This window comes from Lepidochelys kempii, chromosome 3 (assembly GCF_965140265.1).
Source record: "Lepidochelys kempii isolate rLepKem1 chromosome 3, rLepKem1.hap2, whole genome shotgun sequence".
Classification (NCBI taxonomy): domain Eukaryota; kingdom Metazoa; phylum Chordata; order Testudines; family Cheloniidae; genus Lepidochelys; species Lepidochelys kempii.
Window position 1 is genome coordinate 134,572,992 of NC_133258.1, and position 22,962 is coordinate 134,595,953.

The 22,962-nt window shown below is 39.6% G+C and overlaps 1 protein-coding gene across 11 annotated transcripts in view; it reads right to left on the minus strand.

Moving 5' to 3' along the window:
- The window catches only part of LYST (lysosomal trafficking regulator), a 173,500-nt gene that overhangs the window by 106,603 nt on the left and 43,935 nt on the right, over positions 1 to 22,962 (minus strand). For 10 of the 11 annotated variants that reach the window (XM_073338159.1, XM_073338161.1, XM_073338156.1 and 7 more), the window contains exons 2-7: positions 20,898 to 20,993; positions 16,262 to 16,460; positions 10,054 to 10,144; positions 5,570 to 7,664; positions 2,279 to 3,311; positions 1,444 to 1,605 (exon numbers count right to left, since the gene is read on the minus strand). In XM_073338159.1, coding sequence (XP_073194260.1) covers positions 1,444 to 1,605; positions 2,279 to 3,311; positions 5,570 to 7,664; positions 10,054 to 10,144; positions 16,262 to 16,453 — 3,573 coding nt within the window. In that variant the 5' untranslated portion in view covers positions 16,454 to 16,460; positions 20,898 to 20,993. The remainder of the gene's footprint in view (positions 1 to 1,443; positions 1,606 to 2,278; positions 3,312 to 5,569; positions 7,665 to 10,053; positions 10,145 to 16,261; positions 16,461 to 20,897; positions 20,994 to 22,962) is intronic. The other variant, XM_073338158.1, reaches the window with a different exon arrangement.

Below are 22,962 nucleotides of genomic sequence, written 5' to 3' on the forward strand. Positions count from 1 at the left end.
GAAAACAAAACAAAAAATCTAAAGGGGTTGAGAGTACTTTTTAAAAGCAAAAATGTAAGTTGATTTTTTTTTTATGATGAGTAAAAAACCGTATCTTAAAAACGAACCGGAAAAAGGATTCTGTCAAGTGACCCATGTTCTTAAACCTGACTTTCTGGCAGCATTAACAGTTAAAACGTGGGGGAAAAAATAAAAATCAGAAAATTTCATTTCCAATCTAACACAAACTGACTGCGACCCTGTGCAAGTATCTTGATCTCTTTTCTTTTGTAAAAGGGGGGATGATGGTTCCATACCTTGCAAAGGGTCTTGTGAGCATTAGGAGAAAAACATCAGGGTCAATCAGCCTCCCGCACTGAAGAGCTTTCTTGAAAATTCCTTTTTTTTTTTTTGGGGCGGGGGGGGGGGGGGGGAGGAAGACTCAGGCAGGCAATTTATCCTTGTTGTAGAGCAGGGGTGAACATACTTTTTGGCCCAAGGGCCACATCAGGGTGTGAAACTGTATGGAGGGCTGGGTAGGGAGGGCTGTGCCCCCCAAACAGCCTGGCCCCCACCACCTATCCGCCCCCACCCACTTCCCACCCCGACTGCCCCCCTCGGAACCTCCGACCCATCCAACCACCCCCTCCCCACTCCTTGTCTCCTGACCGCCCGCTCCCAGCACCTCCTGCCCCTAACCGTGCTCCCCCCACCCTGGGACCCTACCCCCATCCAACCCCCGCTGCTCCCTGTCCCCTGACTGCCCCTCCACCCCATCCACACCTTGACAGGTCACCCAGGGACTCCCACACCCTAATCCAACCCCCCGTTCCCCGACCACCCTGCCCCAGAACCTCTGCCCCATTGAACTGCCCCCCAGAACCCTATACCCAACCCCGCCACCAACACCCCCTTACCATGCCGCTCAGAGTAGCAGGAGCTCGCAGCCCAGCTGCCCGCATGGCAGCATAGCTGTGGGGCGGAGGGGCGACAGTGGGGGAGGGGCCGGGGGCTAGCCTCCCCAGCCAGGAGCTCAGGGGCAGGGCAGGACAGTCCCACAGGCCAGATGTGGCCCACGTGCCTTAGTTTGCCCACCTCTGTTGTAGAGTGAAAAGTGAACTGAAACAAGTTTCAGATCTATTCTCCCTGAATCAATACTATGATATATATAGCTTGCTTGTTTTTCCTTTTGTGCATAAAGCACTTTCATTTATGATTGACACAGCGAATAAAACAGGCATCCACTAACTTCAATGGTGTTTACATGTATCCATGAAGGAATGACTCCCTAAAAGCATTACTAATTTTAAGCAAGCCTGTGCACATGCCTTCTGAGGTGACAATGTATGCTTTTTTATTTATGAGTAGCATATACAGGCCTGATCCAGCAAACCTTTACACATATAAGTAATCCTCTTAAATCAGATTACTTGTGCTTAGTGAGAGTGTTATGCTGTTGCATACCTTCTCTGTTTTCTCTTCAGAATGATCCAGATCAGCAGAATAATTTCCCAGCGCAACTCGAAGCAGCGAATCTAACAGAGGTTTTGCTAAGTACGTTTCAATTACTCTTGACTGGGCAAGCTGGTCCCGCATTTCAAGTAATATATCTTCCAGATACACACTCTACATGAGCAAAACAAAAACCATCCATTATGCTTGATGTTATTCTGTATTTGGCTAAATGAAAAAAAAATATCCGTACTATATTCAGTCCCAGTATTTATGCAAGGATTACCGTATCCTAGTTTATTTTTAGCTTCCCCTGTCCACCACCAATCTCTTATCTAAATGGATTGAATTCCACTGCCATTTACATTCTCAGCCACATCTCAATCACTTGAAATAGTATGAAGATCTGTTACTATCTGTCATCCAGTAAATCAAAATCTTTATTCTGCTGAAATTTAGGCCACTGGTTACTTCCCAACTAACAGTACAAAGCTAATACAATCAAGTTTTTAAAACACTTATTTCTTCCATACCCTTTTTCATATCCAGCAGGCTTTGCAAATATTACTCGTCACACCATTCCCCACTTTACTGATTAGGAAAATGAGACAAAGAGGTTAAGAAAGCTGCCCAAGTCCACAAAGCAAAGCAAAAGTCAGCTTGACCTGGTGTCTAATCCTTTGACCTCCAATCTGATCCCTAAACCTCAACCAAAAAAATGGTACTGTTTTAGAAGAAAATAAGGAGCACTACCCTTTGCCCACTTCTAAAATAAGTTTTCACTGAGTTACTGGAAGAAAATATTGTACATATATCCTTAAGAACTTCATGTAAAGAATATATTTACCTGGTGAAGCAACTCCACTTCCACTTTCTGTTGGGTACTATTTGCGCTGTGTAGACAAATAGTCAGCAAAGCTTCCAAGAGTTTTATACTGTGAAGTGACCACTCATTCTCTTGACTTACAAACTTCTTTCGTTCCTCAAGCTCATCAACAGTAGCAACCGAAATTTGTTCCAATTTCAAAGAATGGTCACAGGAGACACATTCAGATACCAGTTGTCCAGTAGCATCAGGATTTTCATCAAGACTATTAAGCTCCGATCGTGCCAACTGTTTGTTCACAGTCAAGTGATAGGAATCTCCTTTGAAAACGGGTTCATTAGAAGGACTGCCATTTAAACATTTATTATTTTCACTTAAAGTTCTCGCCTTTTCCTCTTGCTCCTTTTCTTTATTTTTGGCAAGTTTCTGGATTATCATGAGTATTAATCTATGACAAACTTCAAAACCACCAAGCCTATGGAACTGTCTCTGGAAAACTGAACTACACAAATAGATCCAACGACATATAGACCAAATGTCTGCTGCCCTGTGGATATGTTCTGGGGAGGGTAAAGTAAGGCTCTCTAGTGAGAGACATGGTAGCTTGTGACTCAAAGGCTCACTAGCTGTGCTATCATAGCCTGATGTATCTTCAGAATCATTAGCTGAATCCCGATCACACTCTTCTTCTTTACTTACACACAAAAAAGCAACACAGAGAAATAAATTTATCAAATTGACATGAACATCTTGATTGACATACTTTTTCTTCTTTGGATAAGCTTCTCTGAGGCCTGCATAAAACTTGCTCAGGCTTTGAGGAACATCAGAAATCTGCTGGCTACGAAAGGAAGTCACTAAATCTAAAATGGGCTCCTTTTGTTCATTATCCATACCCTCTAGTTCTGGCATTGCTTGGTCTTCGTGCTGATCTCCAAGGCAGAATATCAGAGTTTCAAATACTTTCAGAGAGTGACTTCTTACAGAATCTAAGTAATTCAGTTCTGTCATTTGATTCACTCCATTACAACTTAAGAACAGATTTTGTATTATCCTATGGAAGAAAGCACACAGAAACTTCACTATTATATAGGCTGGGCATAAACAGAGCTTTTTAAGATTCTTTGTCCCAGAGACACAAACAGCACACACTTTACTAGGATTCAAGAAGGAAGTTATCTTTACAGTAAAATGTATACCCAAGTATTACATACCAGGGTTACAAATAAATTTAGATTGGGGTCAAAGTTTACCTTAACCCCAACACTTTCCCATTAGCTGCTCTATTGGGGCTTATTGGCAAGAATCTATGGAGGACATCTTTTGCACTACTCTAGAGTCCTGATTAAGGATAATTCATTCGATGGTGGGAGAGAAGCCACACAATCTTGCTTCTCAAATATGGAATGCATAATGGCAGACTATTATAATGCACTTCACGTGGACTGGAAGAACATGCTGTTTAGGGCCACAAGAGTGTTTTAATTAACCTCTTCAGTTAAGTTTGCTCCAGAAGGTTTGGCACTTGCCTTTATGCTATACTTGTGCCTGAGCCTCTGATGCTCTTTTTAAAAAACAAACGATCATTTAGAATTATCTAACATGTTAAATGAACAATTTTGAAATATGTCATTGTCCCTCTTACTTCTGTTACACACTGGAAAGCACAAATTCCCTCTGAATATAACAATTTTGGAACATTATGTAACCACAGTTAGCAAGGATATTTGTTTGAATATGGACACAAACAAATGTACTTTTAATTTTATCTGAAATATTTTACAGGCAGGTTTTTGAGTCTGATGTTTTAAAATAATGTCATACTGTACACAAAATATTACTGATTACGCACGGAGGAAAAAAGCACTCTTTCATGTATTAACCCAAACTCTACTTATTTTAATTTCTAGATGTATCTATTCACCCTCCACACAAAAAGTTATTAGTTCATACAAATCCTAACCCAAAGTCTCTGTAACCCTTTTAGGTATTTACATATTTCTGTAACAGCAAACCCCGAGCTTCCTTCCCCCTCCCCAAACCAAGAATACTTAGTTGTGGAAGTGGGCTATAGAGTTTAAAGACATTTTATAATCTTATTTATCTAAACCACTTCCCCTTTGTAGGTATGTACGTATTTTGGAAGTGCCCAAAAAAGGACGCAGCATTCCAGCTGTTCTCATTTTGACCTGCACAATCATTTGTCTCTTTGATTATAGTAATCATTTGATGAAATCTATGCCCTTTACTGCAATTGAACAATGTGTTCCAAAAGTCACACTGCTAACTTAAATACTCATGTGCTTTCCACTGCCCATTTTTTACCAAGCCATACATGGGCTGCCTTAGATAACTTAGTGACTCTAGTCTTCACTTTCCCCTCCTCAATCTTTCAATATTCACAAAGATTGTTTTCTAACAAGCTTATAAATTTCTATGCTCACCAGAATAGCTAGATTTTGTCACTATCAGTTTTCTCGAGATGTTATAAGTTTGGTTCTATTATGCATCCAGAGCAGTCTGTCTTTATAACAGTCACTTCACATGATAGATTGAAATTTTCAAGGTTGCAACTGGGCCACACAGACCATAGTCCCTTGCAGGAAGGGAAGAATACATCCTTGTTTGTGCTTTTAGCACATACCATACTTTAAGGGTAAAAAAACGCTCTCAATTTTTCTAGAATCTTCCCCTTATACTTCATGTTTTGCAAGTGCTGCAATTGTTTAACTATTTTTTAAAAAAATAAAAAAGTGAAGGTTTTCTATAAGAGATTAAAAACAAAAAAGAGTAAAGCAACAAGGAAGCAGTTTCTTGTCATTTTGGAATTATAAGAAATCCTACCTCAAGCCTCAAATATAGTTTGTTTGTTAGAATTATGGATGTACTAATAATTCTATGAATGCAGTTGCAATGGTAGATGTTAGACATAATTCTATGCAGTCTAATTCCTTCACAAAAAAGGCACATGAACCTATTCAACATGCCCAACTAACTTTTGCTTGAGGAATAAGAAGTGCAGAATAGGTTTGTATATCGCATTCCGTATAAAGGTTTTACACATTTCAGTTTTGTAGTGTAGATACTCTCATCCCAGATCTGAGACCTTCTGGGGTTTATGAACCTATTGAAAAAAGTTAGATAATAAAGGTCTCAATCCTAATTATTTACATGGTCCCCATCACCTTCATTTCCAAGTGTGTGCTGCTACCCAACCTCAAATTTATTACGTATTAATCAGTGATTAATGTACAAACATTTCTGTAATTTACAGCTACAGTTTTCCCATTAATAAATAAGAAATTAACAAACCTGGATTTAAATAATGCAGGTAATGTCTGTAAATAAATTTGAAGCACCTCCTGGGGCAAACATCGGCTATGACAGCTGCATACGTGATTGCATGCTGCAGTTATACCGAGCTGTTGAGAATGATGAGCTAACTCAACCCCTCTCTGGAGCACTGGGTTATATATATAGTTGTATAACTTCCACTGAACCACCACATTGCCCTTTTGGATTAAATGGCAAATGTGGCTTGCTATCTGCACACTGCGTTGTCTGTCTTCTTCAAAAGCAAAGTCCTGGTAAGCCTCCAAAGCATCCCACTTCAACAACATGTCTTCAGATCCTCTACTAGGCAAAATCCCTTGAAACCTATAAGAGGGACATGAAAAATTTGATGCGAGACCAATATCAGTCGAGTTGCTTTGCAGGGTATCTTCTAGCTCAGCAAGCTGGTCACAGTCAATAGTACAAATATTGCAGGCTGCTTGTATAATTTTTTGAGACACTTCAGTTCCTCCCAGTTGATCCAATATAAACTTGCTAAGGATGCTCAATATGTGCTGTTGAAAGTTTTTTAACACTGGTAACTTGGAAGCTCGAAGTAATGGAGTAATCACAGACTTTGGGTCCATACAACAACATATTCCTACATTATGTACACCTGATAGAATCTGAGCACAGGTGCTGCTCAAAGAAACTTGCTGCAGCAAGTAGAAGCACTGATGAGCACAAACAGCAATGCAACAGCAGCGTTCAGGATAATGAACTTCTCCATGTACTACCTCCTCAAAGGGGTTTCTGGAAACCTGGTTTTTAAAAGCAGAAACTGGAAGCCCCGAGAGATCTCTGTGGTGATGCATGAAGTGAGAATACTCACATCGTCTATGCCTCTTTCTTGTACACATTGACTGATGAAGCTGTTCTGATTTCACTTTTTTGATAGTGCTGATTATTTTCATAATGCTGTTGATTAGGGCTTTTAGATGTTCTGAGGCTTCGGTAGTTATTTCCTCACCCCTTGCGACCAGCCATTCCATTTGAAGCACTGTCATTTCCAATAGTTTGAATCCCTGGTGTTGTATAAATTCGTGAACGAGATCTATAGCTTGACTAAAATAAAACGGATTGGAAGCTGCACTCTGAAGACAACAGATCAGAATCTGCAAAACCCCTTCTAGAAGCTCAGGTAAAAGGAGAGCTCTGTGGCGATACTTGGAAAACACAAAGTTATCTTGAACCTCCTGTAGTGTTTTCTTTTGTCTTGGAGCAAAAGGATCAGACTGCTTTTCCAAACAAGTTTTAATTTTTAAAGCGGCTCTAAGTAAGTCTGTTAGATTTTTTCTCAAGTTGTCAGGCATAGTTTCAGCATTGGTAATATCTATGGACAAAAGGTGCAGCACTGTTCTAAAGAGCATCCTTTGAACCAGAGCCACAGGTTCTTCTGTCCAGCCTGCAGAAACCACTTCACTTTCTGCTTCACTACTCACATTGCAACAGTCTCCAAATCCTGATAAGAATTCTATTAAGGTGGGCACTACAGTGGCTGCAAGTGCAGAATTGTGATTCAAGGTAACATCAAATTTACATACTTTTTCTAACAATGACAACAAGACATGGCACAAGTCAAATGGAGAATTGTCCATGCTGCTGACCATTGCTGCCGCAGCGGACTCAATTTTAACCTCAGATTTTGACTCTTGTGCTGGAACGATCTGTGTTGAATTTTCTAGACTCATGGGATCGGAATTAAAACTTCGCACTACTTCTGCCAGTAGGGAATCACCTGTTCTTGCAAGGTAGTCATCCCTAGGTGGGTATGTTATAAAAGGCTGTAGGATTTGAGACCGTCTGTGTTTAATCATTATGGTAGTCTTGTCGTCTGAATTGCCTTCTGAATCCGAAGTGGATAACTGAGATTTTCTTGCATCCCTCACAGAATACCGATGGGTGATTTTGCGCTGACGCCTAGTTTTTCGAGATGAAGAATTTAATTTTACAGGAGTCTGAAAGGATGGATGAACTATTCCTTCTAAACTTAGTTTTTCCCGTGTAGATCTCAAATAACTTGAATGTGTCTCTTTGGGCAGGCATATGTCAACTATGAAGGGTAGATTAAAATCTGTTGAAAGAAAAATCAGCATATACATTACACTTCAAAGTAACATGATCAAACTTGTATTAAATACATTTGGAGCACTTTATAACTTGAACATACATATCTTCATGATACATATTTGGTTAGTGTCTCCGAAGGTTTCCCACGGGACATTCTTTGCTTTTATTCATTCTTTAAACACCTCCAGGATAATTAAACAAAAAACATCACCACAAAATGGCTATTTACAATTCAGATTCAGCAATCTGATTTTCTTATTCTCAAAACAGGGACCCACCAGTTTCAGTTTCTTCCTATTAATAATCAAAATCTGGACTTTGAAATTTCTCCATTTTTTCCTTGAACAGCAGCAGCACTTCATTTCCCTTGCCTAGATCAACACAGACTAGGTTTTTGAGACAGAAAAAATTATATTTAGCAAAATATGGGTTTAGAAACCCCTCTTACCTGTTAAAAATCCCCTACTTTAAAGAAGCACACTAACATGCTTGGCTCTGGCTACATCAGAACAATACAACCAAAACATTAAAACTGACAAAGAGCTACTTAACAAGCTTTTACCTTTTACTGCGCTAACAAGTTGAATACGATTGCTTTTACAAGAAAGTAATTTGTTCAAATAGAAACCTAATGAAAGAATAAGCACTTAACTTACACCACTATACCTAGTCACACCATTGTACAAAATTGTCTAATTGCACAACACCCATGTGAGGTATTATAAAGCTTATCCTCAAACAAAGAGGGATAAGGCACACACAAGAAAGAAATTCACCCAATGCAACACAGCAAATCAGTGGCTAAGCTGATGTGAGAATTTAGTGCTACCCGATTCCCAACCCTGTTAAGAGAATATAGTACATGGTTCTCTTTAACAAAGATCCCAGAAAATGCTTGGTAATGGAAAAACTAAAAAAAGTGTGTATTTATAACAATGCAAAACTTGGTGAACTAAGTGTCTTAATTTAAGCTTCTTTCACTCCTACACAAATAATTCCTAAAAAAATATTCTGAATAAAAAAAACATATTACAACTGTTAAAGTTGACTTTCAAGGATCCTAATTCCAGTAGTTTTACCAATATGTGCCAAAGTTATTTTTTGATGGGGGGAGAAGAGGGGGAAATATCTGACACCCTTAATGCACTGAATACCCCCAATAGTGAGGCCAAAAGTGACATCCAAGCATATAATGTATATTGCTAACAAAAATTTGAGAACATCCAATGACAGCCTATTTGCTTTCTGCTTGTACCATGGATATGAAATGTAAGACTGCTCAGGGGTTTATGTAGGATTTGAGGATCATTATTAAGGGGTGAAATAGCCATTTTTAGTAGCCTGTATGCCTGGACTCCAATTATATCCAATAGCTAGAAACAGACATATAGGATGTCTCTGCATAAGTGCTTACATACCCATTTTTCAGCAGTGATGCAGCTGCACTGGTGCTACCAATGCATAACTACTGTAGACCAGTTGCAGAGATTTTTACCCCCTACTTAGGAGCTCTGTAGATGAGATGAGAGGGTAGCAAAAAAAGCCTGTCCCTGGGTCAATGATAGAATTTAAACCATTCATAGCATCAGTGCAGCTGCACCATTGTTTAAAACCAGGTAAGACGTTCTCGCTGATCCTCATGCTTTATAAAAAGGCACAATTCTAGTGCTTGAGAAAAACCCTTATAATCAATTGCCAAAAAAAAAAGTATACTTCATGCAGTCAACGGGAAAGACCAACTGGAAAGAATGAAATCTTATTGAAAAAGAGAAAGGAGAAAAAAGAGAAAGGGGAAAAAAATTATACAGAAATGCAGCCCAATAGCTCCTAATGAGAGAAATGTTTCTTGAAGTTTACCACGCTAGTAATGCTAGCTAGGGATTCATCTGGGAAATGACAAAAATATTTTATAAACTGTACACAAACAGGTTTGAGACATTAATTTTTAAGTGATACATTGTTTTAAACTAATCCTGATAAAGTCACTAATTTATCACATGTCCACAAGCAGGCTTGTACTTGAGTCAGTCAAGCTGAAAATTAAACTGGGCTTAGCTGCCCCAAGATGGGCAGTAAATTACACATACAGTAGACTATCAGACTTGCTTTATAAGTATGGTGAATCTACACATGGTAATAAGACTTAGATAAACAAAGGACTTAAAATATAGAGGAATGTGGGGACAACTCTATGTAAGATACTTTAGTCTTCCTTCTATTGGTAGAAAGTATACAGAACTCAAAAAAAGGAAGTCACCAGTCTGAAATTTAAGACTCATTGCCTGATAAAATTCCTTATTATGTATGGTTTTGAATCCATCATTTTTAAGTCACATTATTACAATACATAATTTTTGCTATGATTCTGATAGTGTAGTATGATGAAAACATACCTATCGCTTTTTCTTCTTGGACAGGTATTTTCCACACCAATGGTAGAAGTGACAGGAGGAGAGTTAGAAGTTCTTCTCGACATGTCAGCTCCTGGATTGGAAACAAAAGTATTTTTAAAACTTCATGTTTTGTACTTTTACAGAAATAGCTGGACTTTTCCATCTGCCATAGATGTCCTAACGTAAATTTTGTTAAGAATTAAACACTCAGTTCCCTGCATCCCCAAAAGCTACACTAGAGAAATAACTAATCTATGCAGAAAAATTGTTCTGACCATAAGCCACAGCCAATCAGAAAGCATTGCAAATATTTAGCACATCTTTGCAATTGAGTCAATAAATGTCAAAGTTATCCAAACCTTTCTTGTTGAAAGACTTCCTCACCCAAGGGAGGAAAAAACATTAAGTGAAAACTGAAAGCAAGTAACTGTTGATCTGAAGGGAGGCCGTAAGAAACAGAACTGTGGGTGCAAGACATGCTTTTTTTTTTTTTTTTTCAAATTAAATAGCATCTGTATTGCCTTCCCACATTTAAAAAAAATGTCCTTTTGAGGCTGTAAGTTACCTATTAAAGGAAGAAGTTATCTGCAACAAGGCACAATGGGAGAATGGAATTCTGTGGAGGGGAAAAAAGTTTATATTCCTGTAATTTTGTTTCTCTGAAATTGTCATTCCTACCGAGATTCTGGAACTCTCAACACTAAAAGAATTTTGAGCACAGAGGGCAGCAGGAAACAGGATAGAGCAGGGGTGGGCAAACTTTCGCCCGAGGGCCACATCTGGGTGGGGAAATTGCTTGCAGGGCCATGAATGTAGGGCTCAGGCAGGGGGTTGGGGTGCAGGAAGGAGTGTGGGGTGTGGGAGGGGGTGCAGTGTGCAGAAAGGGGCTCAGGGCAAGGGACTGGGGCAGAGGAGGGGTATGGGGTGTACAAGGCGGCTCAGAGAAGGGGGTTAGAGTGCAGGAGGGGGTTCCACATTCCCGGCCAATGGAAGCTTCGAGGGAGGTACCCACAGGGAAGGGCAGCGCATGGAGTTCTCCGCACCCTGTCCCCCCCGAGGCTGCAGGGACGTGGTGCTGGTCGCTCCCCGGAGGTGGCAATCCCACAGGCCGGATCCAAAGCCCTAAGGGGCCAGATCTGGCCCCCGGGCTATAGTTTTCCCACCCCTGGGATAGAGCATGAACAAAAACTCCTCACTGGCCTTCATACACCACACTCTGTCAGGGTCAATACTCCTTAAGAGCGGAGGATTTTCCACTAGTCTCCACACTAAGGAACTAAGCCCCCAAGACTGGAGTTTTAGCAGATGCTTTTCCCTGAAGAAACAGTTTTTCAGAAGCCCCAAGAAGCTGTGAAATCAGCTTGCAAACATGTTATATTGTTCTTGGGAGCCAGGTAGATGATTATATTTATTTATAAATCAAATAAATAAAAGTAAAAAATACCATCTAGCTCTTATATAGCACTAATCATCCATACATCTCAAAGGAGTTTACAAACAAATAGTGGTCAGTATCATTTTATAGTGAGAGAAACTGAGGCACGGAGACTAATTTGCTGTGGTGGCAGCACCAAGGTTTCTGAGTCTTCTTCTCGTGACTGGGACTTGGAAGAGCTCCATCCCCTTGTGCCGAGCAAGTGGAGGGAGCATCCAGTCTCTTGGATTTAGAGGAAGATGTAGCCCCATGCTTATGGGAGTGCTTCTGAAGGTTCCAACGAGGCCCCACCATGGGGTCAGCTCTGGCACCAGAGTCAGACGTTGTAGTAGGAGGTGCATGCCTCACTGAATCAGGCTGATGTTCGAGAGGGTTCTCCAGCCTCGGTCTGAGTGCCGTCTCATGCCATCTCCATGAGAAATTTGAAGCTCAGCCTTCCGGCTTCTGCTGGAGAAGGATTGACAATTGCTACATCTAGTGCAACGTGAGTTTCTCCCAGGCAGTAGAGGTAGCATTGATGGCCATCACTGACCAAGAAGGATTGTGGGCAGGAGGCACAGATTTTGAAGCCCAGGATGCTGGGCACAGTCATGCGACTGCTTAAGAAACTGGGGGAGGGTGCATCAGGTGAACTCACAATTCTATTCTAAAACTATAAAACTACTTACTACTAAAACTAGGAAAGATAAACTAATAAAACTCTAGATAAAACTGGTTATTAAATTACAGCTGTGATCTTGTCAAAGTTCAGAGACGAGGATATTGAACATTCCAACCTGGACAAGGGGTGGTGAGAAAGAACTGGAAACGTGGTCTGTTCATCCTGCCCTTTATTGCCTTGGATGGAAGCACAATGCAAGTCAGGGTACATGCACGGACCAACGGATACTACTTTCAAGTTCTCCGACTCCAGGCACATGGTGTGCATGCATAAACCTCAATGGAATACAATAGGGTTATTGAAAGAAGAACTCTACCTCTTTTGCACAAGTTAACATTGCTGTTATGTAATACATGGATATTTAAGTCAGTTCTTATGGTCTTGGAAGCTTGTCTCCAGAGACAGGAGAATGAACCTCTGTCTCCTGAGTACCTATTAAAAGGTAAAAATATATATTGCTAACAGAGTTTCTCCTGGAAAGGAATGAACAATAGCTTTCAGCCCAATGTGAGCAGGACAAGTAGGTCTGTATAATCAATTCAAGATAGCTACTTTTCCAGATGCATTTATTTATGCAGGAACTTTACACAGTGTAACCTCTTGATTTCAGTGGAAATTTTAAAGAGGGACCTGCAGCACCATTGGTAAAGTATACAGTTAACTGCAAGCTACAGTGAATGTTTTTCCCCGTTACTTTGAAATCACATGTCTCAGCTACACCTTTGAAATGTTGCCCATTTATGCATATGTAGAATGATATCTTTTAACTACATGATCAGATACTACTTTTCCCCCAGGACTTCTGTCTCATTCAGCGCACAAGATAAACACATGGCACAGAATTATGGTTGCATGGAAAACCATACAATTGGTATTTATTAACTTTCAAAGGCTTCACTTTGCAACCTAAAGGCTAATATAGTTTGTGTCTGTAACTAAATGCATTAAAACACCTCTCCTAATATGGAACCAGGCATATAAATTTTAGTGGTGGTTCCATTCAGGTCATTACAGCCTATTCCGCTTGTTCCAGTTCTCTGTCACCCACTTCTCCTATGCCCAGGTCTACTTCCTCCCTTGGGCTGCTTTTTGCCACTTCCTTCTCCCTGACCAATGGGAAACTGCATAATAACAAAAGGAAAGCGTACCTGTCAAGACTATTTCTCTTTTGTTCTTCCTTCCCCACCTCAATTGTTCTCTTGTTCCCCATAACAAAGAGCAAGAGATTCCTAAAGATGTTCTTACAAAAAAGTTGCCACCTATACTGCTTAATACAGTGAAACAGGCAGGTAGTATTATCACTAGAATCAATGGAGCGAAAGGTAGGAATGAAGGCTTGGTCTACACTGAAGTAGTATCTGCATAGTTACATCAGTCAGAGATGTGAAAAAACACCACCAACTGACAGTTATGTCAACAAAACCTTCATTATGGACGCAGCTATGTCCAAAAAACAGTGCTTCCTGTCAACATAGTAACATCTTTCAGGGAGATAACGTTCCTACATGGGTAGAAAAACTTTATTAATGCAGGCCAAATCTCTACACTAGAGGGCAATGCCAGCATATCTATATCGGTACAGTCTCCACAGCATAACCTCTTCCTCCTGCAGTTCTCCTGACCAGTCTTCTACTGAATTTATTTTATCCTTGTTTTCTACTTACCTACAAAATGAAACCTTCAAGCACTTTTAGCACATTTCATTTTGCAATGAATCAGTACAAGTGAGAAATAAATGAAAATTTGCAATGTGCCAAAAATGCAGTGGTCTGCTATTAGGTACATCAGGTTTAGGGAAAAAAAACCCCAAACATTCCTATATTATATTTTTATATATTTATAAATATATAATAGAGCCCAACTCACCCCAAACAATAAGACTAGACAATCATACACAGCTGTTATAATGTGTTCCTCAAAGCACTATATAAACGTTAATAGCTGCCCACTTAACAGCTTTTACAAGTGTCAGTTAAAAATTATGTTAACTGACCCGGTATCAAAATCTCTCTCTCCTAGGCTTCCATCAGTTAAATATGAAGTTCTGATGACAAAAAACAAAAAACCCAAAACCTGTCTCTTATCCACAGATACAATATAAACAGAAAGTAATACAGTTAAATTCCCTCTAGACCTGGAGTGTAAAACTAACCCACAGAAGATATTAATTAGAACCTACTGTGCATCAAATTATATGAAGGTTGGCATGAACACAAATAGTATCAATATTCTACAATACTGTGGTTTCAACATGTTCTCGGAATTAGAATTAGGATAATGACGAGATTCTGAATCCCAAGATAATTATTTTTACAGGTTTAAATTCCATAAATAGCATTAACGAAGAGCTACAAAATTTGAGTGGGAAATTTACTGTTCTCCCTGGTACTTACAAATCTTCAAAGATTCATAAAGTCCTTACACAAATCTGTAGGTGCCATCATCTATAAAAAACATTTAGAATCCACAGAGACTGTAAAAGTGCATTTGTAATGTCAGTCCTAAAATTCTACACCTTTGAGACAGTGCACTGCAAGGAACTAGTTCTAGAATTGTCTGAATTTCTACTAAATGCGAATGAATACTCAAAAGTTAGAAACAATGCAGTTGTAAACAGGATAACTTATAAAACAAATAACTTAATGAGACCATGAAGCTTCATCTGCACCATATTAGATAGGTAATAACTGCATCTTAGTTTATCAGAAAGCTAATGTAATATTAAGAGTTGTGTTTTGCAGATAGCAGTACCACCTGCTTTTATGGAGATTCTGTTTGCCTTGTTTATTAAAATGTGTACTTTGTAGGGAAGATTTCTGGGTTGCTGGATTAGCTGATGTTGACATTATTTAGAAACAAAGACAAGAGTTGAAGACTATAGTATTATTGTTTAAACTGGAGACCACTATCAGAATAGATTAGAAATGTGATTATGGAAAAGAAGTGCACACAAACAAAAAAGGAACTATTAAAGACTTCACTACCATCTTGAATTTAATAGGCTTTTTAAAATTCCAATTTCTGTTTAAGTACAGTATGGCTTGTACATTTAAAAAGCATTTCAAAAAATACTAAATTTTTTCGCTCCGTGTTGATGTTATAAGGGTTTTTTTAGCAAGGGATAAATTGATTAAAAATGGGAAAACGCAAAGGGCTGGCAAATGAGCAAAGTGAACAAACTGAGAAAAAACATTATCAGCGTGAGCTAACTTTTCAGTTAAGAACAATGCTTTAGATTTCTGTAAGAGTCTGGTTGAATGGGAGAAAACCCAGAGATGCATGTGAAATAGGAGATCACATTCTAGGGTGTTGGTGACACAGCGTGCATGGATATTGAACAGGAATGGCAAAAAAATTATACGCAAAAGCTTTTGGGGGGGAGGGGGGAGGAGACAGGACGACAGAAAATTGGATTTTTGACAACATGAGACTTAATTGTAAGTGTCTGCTTTCCTTCCTTTCCCCCCCCCCCCCCGCCCACCTTGGGCTTTCGGTTGAGGGAAAGTCAAAATTCTCTGCTAAAAATTGAGTGAAAAAAGAGTTTGTTGGTTTTGCTGACATTTTATATAGGAAAAAAACCCAACATTTTCCAACAAGCTCTAGTATTTTAGCCTCTGAACAGTGGCGAGGAGATTTCCAATACTGCACTGTATAGCATCTCTAGAAGTGGGTGTCTCTCTCGTTTAGGCCTGCACCCCAACTACAAATTCTAGTCCCAGTACTGCAGTCTGATCTTTTAGCACAGACCCCGGAAGACCACCATGCTAGTGGATCTAGCTAGTGGAGCACTAGCTGTTTCAAAGGAGCATGCATTTACCTATTTGTCCTTTTTCTAGTAAGGACAGAAAGAAAACTGCTACTATTAAACAAAATAAAAAAAGTTTATGGTCTTTCACACTTCCTTTTTAATCATGTTCACACAAGACCATGCAAAATAAGAAAACCCAGAGAAGAAAGTACAAAATCTCAAAGGGAAAATACAAACAAAAAAGCTTATCAAAGAGGAACATCCTGCCACAAACATATTTTCTTCAAAAACACAACAGCAGAAGTGCAAGCTGCTGTAATGCAAATATAATCTACAAGTTACTCAAAACTATGAAAACTATTACCTGATCTATGTTGGAATTGAGCGTGGTAAGCAAAGTAAAACCACGACCCTGAACAAGGTATTGTCCAAGTGCTGCCATGTGAGTTTCCTCCTCTTCCTCCTCCCTGGCCTCAGCCCTCTGGACAACAGCATTGCAGAGACGATTGACATCTATCAAAAATTCACGTGCCAGTGAATTACTGGCACTGCTCATGTCTGAGCTGCAAATACAAAAAAGAAAAACAGAAGTATCAAAGAGTATCCTTGAAAAAGTTTACAATTCTCAAGATTTTGAACTGCACATGAAGTCTATAAGACTCAACAAGTTTAAAAAAATTATTTCTATTAGTTTAAAAAAAAAAAGTGTGGCTTCAGCTATTTTCACCCTCCATGAACTACACTAAACGTAAGTTAGTCACTAATATCCACCATCTGTAAATTTGACGCATTTCTGTCTCTCATCCAGATCATGAGATATTTTCATATACTCATGATTGTTTTTATATTTTCTAACTATTAACATGCAACACTCATTTATACAATATCTATTAAATATACTTCCACAAAGCAAAAAAGTTTCCCTTGTGAATGTATAAAAGGAAATTAATGGCTTAATTCCAGTTTTCTAGTAACCTAGAAGTAAGCTGTAATGCCCAGACCGCATATTTAGCAGCAGCTAAAACTTAAAGGAAAATGACTAAGTCAGAGGAAAATCAGACATCCCATGATGCAGGATTTTTTTTTAAAAAAAAAGTCTAAATAAACACTGTGAATTCAAACTAAATGCATCTTCTCACTCTCTATAAAGTATGCATGCGTACTGTATACATAGGCTGGGACTTTGTTCAAAGAAGATTAAGAGAGCTAAATGCCCAAATCCTATTGAAATTCAATGGGATTTGGGCATCTAGCTCCCTCCTATGGTTTTGAAAATCCCAGCACCACTGCGCAAGTGAGGCACAAGTACAGTAACTCCTCACTTAAAGTCATCCCAGTTAACCTTGTTTTGTTGGCGATTAATTAGGGAACATGCTCATTTAAAAGGTGTGCAATGCTCCCTTAGAGCATTGTTTGGCAGCCGCCTGCTTTGTCCACTGCTTGCAGAAAGAGCAGCCCATTGCAGCTAGCTAGTGGGGGCTTGGACTCAGGGTGGACTGGCAGCCCCCCAATCATCTTCACGCTCCCCTAAGTTCCCTGTGCATAGCCGCCGAGCAGGCTATCAATTGCGGCAGTTCAGCTATCCCTCCCTGCACTGCTATGTCCTGCTCCTGCCCTCTGCTCTGGAGTTGCTCCCAGGAGCCTCCTGCTTGCTGGGGGAGGGGAGGGAGGAGAATCATAGAATATCAGGGTTGGAAGGGACCTCAGGAGGTCATCTAGTCCAACCCCCTGCTCAAAAGCAGGGCCCATCCCCAATTAAATCATCCCAGCCAGGGCTTTGTCAAGTCTGACCTTAAAAACTTCTAAGGAAGGAGATTCCACCACCTCCCTAGGCAACGCATTCCAGTGTTTCACCACCCTCCTAGTGAAAAAGTTTTTCCTAATATCCAACCTAAACCTCCCCCACTGCAACTTGAGACCATTACTCCTTGTCCTGTCCTCTTCCACCACTGAGAACAGTCTAGAGCCATCCTCTTTGGAACCCCCTTTCAGGTAGTTGAAAGCAGCTATCAAATCCCCCCTCGTTCTTCTCTTCCACAATCCCAGTTCCCTCAGCCTCTCCTCATAAGTCATGTGTTCCAGACCCCTAATCATTTTTGTTGCCCTTCGATGGACTCTCTCCAATTTATCCACATCCTTCTTGTAGTGTGGGGCCCAAAACTGGACACAGTACTCCAGATGAGGCCTCACCAATGTCAAATAGAGGGGGACGATCACGTCCCTCCATCTGCTTGCTATGCCCCTACTTATACATCCCAAAATGCCATTGGCCTTCTTGGCAACAAGGGCACACTGCTGACTCATATCCAGCTTCTCGTCCACTGTCACCCCTAGGTCCTTTTCCGCAGAACTGCTGCCTAGCCATTCGGTTCCTAGTCTGTAGCTGTGCATTGGGTTCTTCCATCCTAAGTGCAGGACCCTGCACTTATCCTTATTGAACCTCATCAGATTTCTTTTGGCCCAATCCTCCAATTTGTCTAGGTCCCTCTGTATCCTATCCCTGCCCTCCAGCATATCTACCACTCCTCCCAGTTTAGTATCATCCGCAAAGAGGAAGGGAAGCTAATGTCCGGGTGTCCCAGTTGCCTCTGCTCCTGCCCCCCGCTTACTCCTTCTCCATACAGAGCTGGGGGGGACACGACAGGGCTCAGGACTGAGGGAGATTGCTGGCCACAGCTGCCATCTCAACTTGCTGATCTACTTAAAAAGGCAGGTTTCAGAGTAGCAGCCGTGTTAGTCTGTATTCGCAAAAAGAAAAGGAGTACTTGTGGCACCTTAGAGACTAACCAATTTATTTGAGCATGAGCTTTCGTGAGCTACAGCTCACTTCATCGGATGCATACCATGGAAACTGCAGCAGACATCATATACACACAGAGATCATGAAACAATACCTCCTCCCGCCCCACTGTCCTGCCCCCCCACACACCCGATGTGTGTCTCTGTCTTCCATGCCATCTCCCCTCCCTCCATTCATGCTGCCTTGTACAGTGTGAGGCTACATTAACAACGTGTTAACCCTTGAGGGCTCAGCCAAATGCAAGATCATTTAGTAGTAAGGCATTCCCTGGGAAATATCCCACCCTCTAACTTCACCACCTCAACCAAGCTTCACAATCATCATCGCTGTGTACAGTATTAAATTGTTTGTTTAAAACTCTGTGTGTGAGTGAGAGAAAGAATAGTTTTTTGTCTGGTGAAAAAAATTTTCCTGGATCCTAAACCTTCCCCCCCCACCCCATTTACATGAACTCTTATGAGGGAAATTGGATTAGCTTAACATCGTTTTACTTAAAGTCGCATTTTTCAGAAACAAAACTACAACATTAAGCAAGGAGTTACTGTAAAGGGACTCCAGCATCTTTCCCAGGATAGAGCAGGCTTTACTTTCAAAAATCAAACTTTTAAAAACCATAAGTAAATTAGAACAAAACAGATTTAAAACTAAAACATCTCAATTTCTAATGAAGTTAATATTCAGTTTTGGATCTACCAGGATGGACAGTGGCCCTTTTAATTAATCAAATGATTGAAATAAATATTCATTAATAATGCATGTTGCTCAAAATGTGATTCTACTTTGGAGAAGACTCAAATGCAGTAGAGCAAGATTACTTTCAATTCTTCACATTATATATGTCCAAACATTTGAATTTTACTTTAAAATAAATGCACACAGTGCACTGGATTTCAGTATTTGGACACTATTTTTTAATATTTTTGAAAGCAAAAAATAAGAAGAAACATGTCTAGATTATCTCCTCCCCGCCCAACTATTATGAATTTTCTCTTTCCTCTCGTAAATAATATTATGGTAATATTGTTAGTTGACCAGTAACACACACCGGCAATTTGAAATGAACAGGAAGGGAAAATTATTTACGTTGTAACTTCTAATATTACAGAAAGATCAAAAATTATCTATGCTACTGAAAAAGGCATAGTGAAAGTGGCATGAAACAGTGGTGGTGCAGTAGAAAAATATTGGGTGCACTAGAATACACAAGAAGTGAAGAGCATAAATGCAGTATGACTCATTTCAGTTACTGGTAACAAGACTAAATATAAGAACCGAAAGTAAATTTAAAAATAGAGTTAAGATGTGAGATCAGTAAGAACAGGCCCAGGTGTGACTCCCTCCACACCAATGAATAGGAATAAGGATCTCAAGGACTGCTTAACTCCATTCTTTAAAATACTTGTATTAATGTTGCTGAAATGGAGGAAAAAACCCTGTGCAGTCATTATGTCAAATATGTATCTTAAAATAATTTTAAACACAAGCCTACAATAATTTTGGGTTTAAGAAGTTATGCGATACTCAAAAACTCATCATGTGAATGTTGTGATCACTACTTCTTCCACTGAAAGCTGCATTTTGCATGAGCACCTTTTCATTCATAGCAATAAAATTGTACACTTAAAGAGTACAGGTGTCTGTAACATCGGACATCCTAACACTAAGTGTTTGGTCATAGAGAAATCTCTGGCCAAGACACAATTGGAACGAGGGGCTGGCAGGGTGGTTTACATACATATGAAAAAAATGTGGCATTCAGGTCCAATCATTGCAACTTATGGTGCAAGCAGGAGCTAGGAGCACTACAAAAGGTGAGCCTTCAGCCTTGTGCAGTGGAAGAGTGGAAGAAAAAGTATGCTTTGTGACCAGAAAAAGGCTAAGCATGACAAGAGATCTTTGGAAGGAAAATGAAATGAAGGATGTTAAGATACTCAAGGAAAGGGAGAGAGAAAAATTCAAACAGAGATGAAAACAGAGACAAGAAACTCAGAAATGAACTCTTCCTTGTAAGAGATTTCAGTCTCCCCTATTTGAAAAAGAGAAGTGAGGTAAGTGTTGTTTTTTAAGTGTAGAGGCATCACTGATCTTAGCTGGTACCAATTATGACTCATGCAAATGCTACCAACGAAAATGCTATGTACACCTATGACGTAGAAATAAATATTTATGGTGTGTAATATAAATGCTAACTGCTACTTACCAGGTTGTTGTTTTTAAATACAGCTTCTAACACATTTCTTTTCTTTTTACAAGAGAAAAAGAGATAAAACTTTAAGGAAATATTCCCAGAATTTATCTGTAAGACAAGAGATATGTTTGTAAGTCACAATGTCTTTAAAAAAATATCTGTAATATGCTATTTTCTAATTCTGAAGTTAATAAAGTTTAAATGTAGTGTTTCATAAACTTATGAAATTGACCAATAAATCCCTCTCAAGTCTTTTTTGAGTGTCAGGATGGAGGATTGACTCTGGTAACAGGGAATAAAGATTATGCAAGCTAACAACATAAAACAACATAAAAGCTACTGTAGTTCAAATATTTCGAGGCAAATTATTGACAAATGTTTTTCCACAGAAGTGATGCTAAAATTTTCAGATTAGCCATCATTTGCATGTATACACAGACTTTCTGAGCATTAACACCTGTGACTACAAATGAGGAGCAAATATTAGAAGCCATGAATTATACAAACAAATGTAAATGCTTGAGAAGTGCATACACAGGTGTAAGGACTAACATAACTGAATGCAAAGATGGAGGACCCTTATTTGGGTGCTACCACAAAAACATATAATATCCAATATCTAAAGGCCTAAATATGGGGGGGGGGGAGGGAGAGAGAATTCATGAGTTTAGGAAAGAAACAGTAAATCAAAATCATTGCCAGGCTTACAATCATTATTACAATACAACTGACAAAGTGGGCAAGACCCTACCCTAGGCGAGATGAAAAGTAAGTGCTATGCTTAGGTAGGAAGAAGTATGCAGCATACAAAGATAAGATAGTCTTGGAGACATACAAAGATGGCTAGGAAAAAAAGGGATCCAACTTGTGACTCAGATGGCAGACTAACTAGGACAACAAGTTTAGGAAAAAAGCTTGCGCAAAAACCAAGGACCAGAATGAAGCTCCAGGTGTTTCACATGACGTATCTATCTGACAGCCCTCTCATGCTTCCCTGTAGTCTAGCCAGGCTACAATGTTGACCTGCAGTAGTTTCTCCAGCTTCAGGCAGCTATCTACCCCATCACTAGTTCAGGCAGGGAGTGAAGCAAAGTAAGTGACTCTCACCTGTGAGTAAAAATCACACAAGGAGATGCACAAATCTTGGCAGCTCTGGACATAACTATAATAAAACTGTCTAGAACTTGCAGCGTTGGGCCACACAGACACAGACAGTTATAAACTTTAGAGAAAATATACTAAATCAGAACATTTAAAATAGCAGTTTGTCTGAAATAGCCATGAAGGAAAATTACTGTAGACAGAGCTCCCTTTATGGCTCTTTGACTAATCACCAAAATTTAAAAAGAGCAGTTGTCAATCAACTGGAAAATGAAGTTCCTGATTATCAATATACTTTTCCCCCGTGTCTTTACAGTGTAAGAATTAAGGGGGGAAAAGATTCTTCTGGTAGTACTTAAGTAACCTGAATCCCTCATTCTTTTCTAAATAAAAGGTACGCTTCAGAAGAGTTATTTAATGTTTTTAAATATCCCAAAACATGGCGGTCTTTGAGTGACTATCACATACAACATCTCCCATGCTTAAAATTAGGACAAATATTTTTTAAAATATAAAGGCCATGATGCCGATCATGTAGCCTCAACTATGATTCAGTTTGTCAAACTGTCAGCGTTTGTTTCTTTTAACTTTTCAAAGTGAACTTTTATCTTCATCAAATGTCAACTGCTCAGTTTTCTAAGGTAACATGAATCCTTACCAATCCTCCACAGATTTCAGCCTCATGTTTCATCTGAGTTGTATTTAGAATACTACTTGTAGTTAGTGCTTATATACAGTAACACCTTTTGACTGAAGGTGCTTTAGAGCAATGGCTCTGTAAAGCAGACAGCAAGTATTCTACCAATTTAACTTAGGTAAATGACATATTTTCAAGGCTGTCCACTAATTTTGGGTGGACCATTTTAGTATCCTGTTCCATATGCAAAGAGGTGCGCACTCACAACTCCAGTTGACACCACTGCGAGTACATGTTGTCAGCATCTCTTGGAAGAGGAAGCTGGGGGTAAAATCAAGT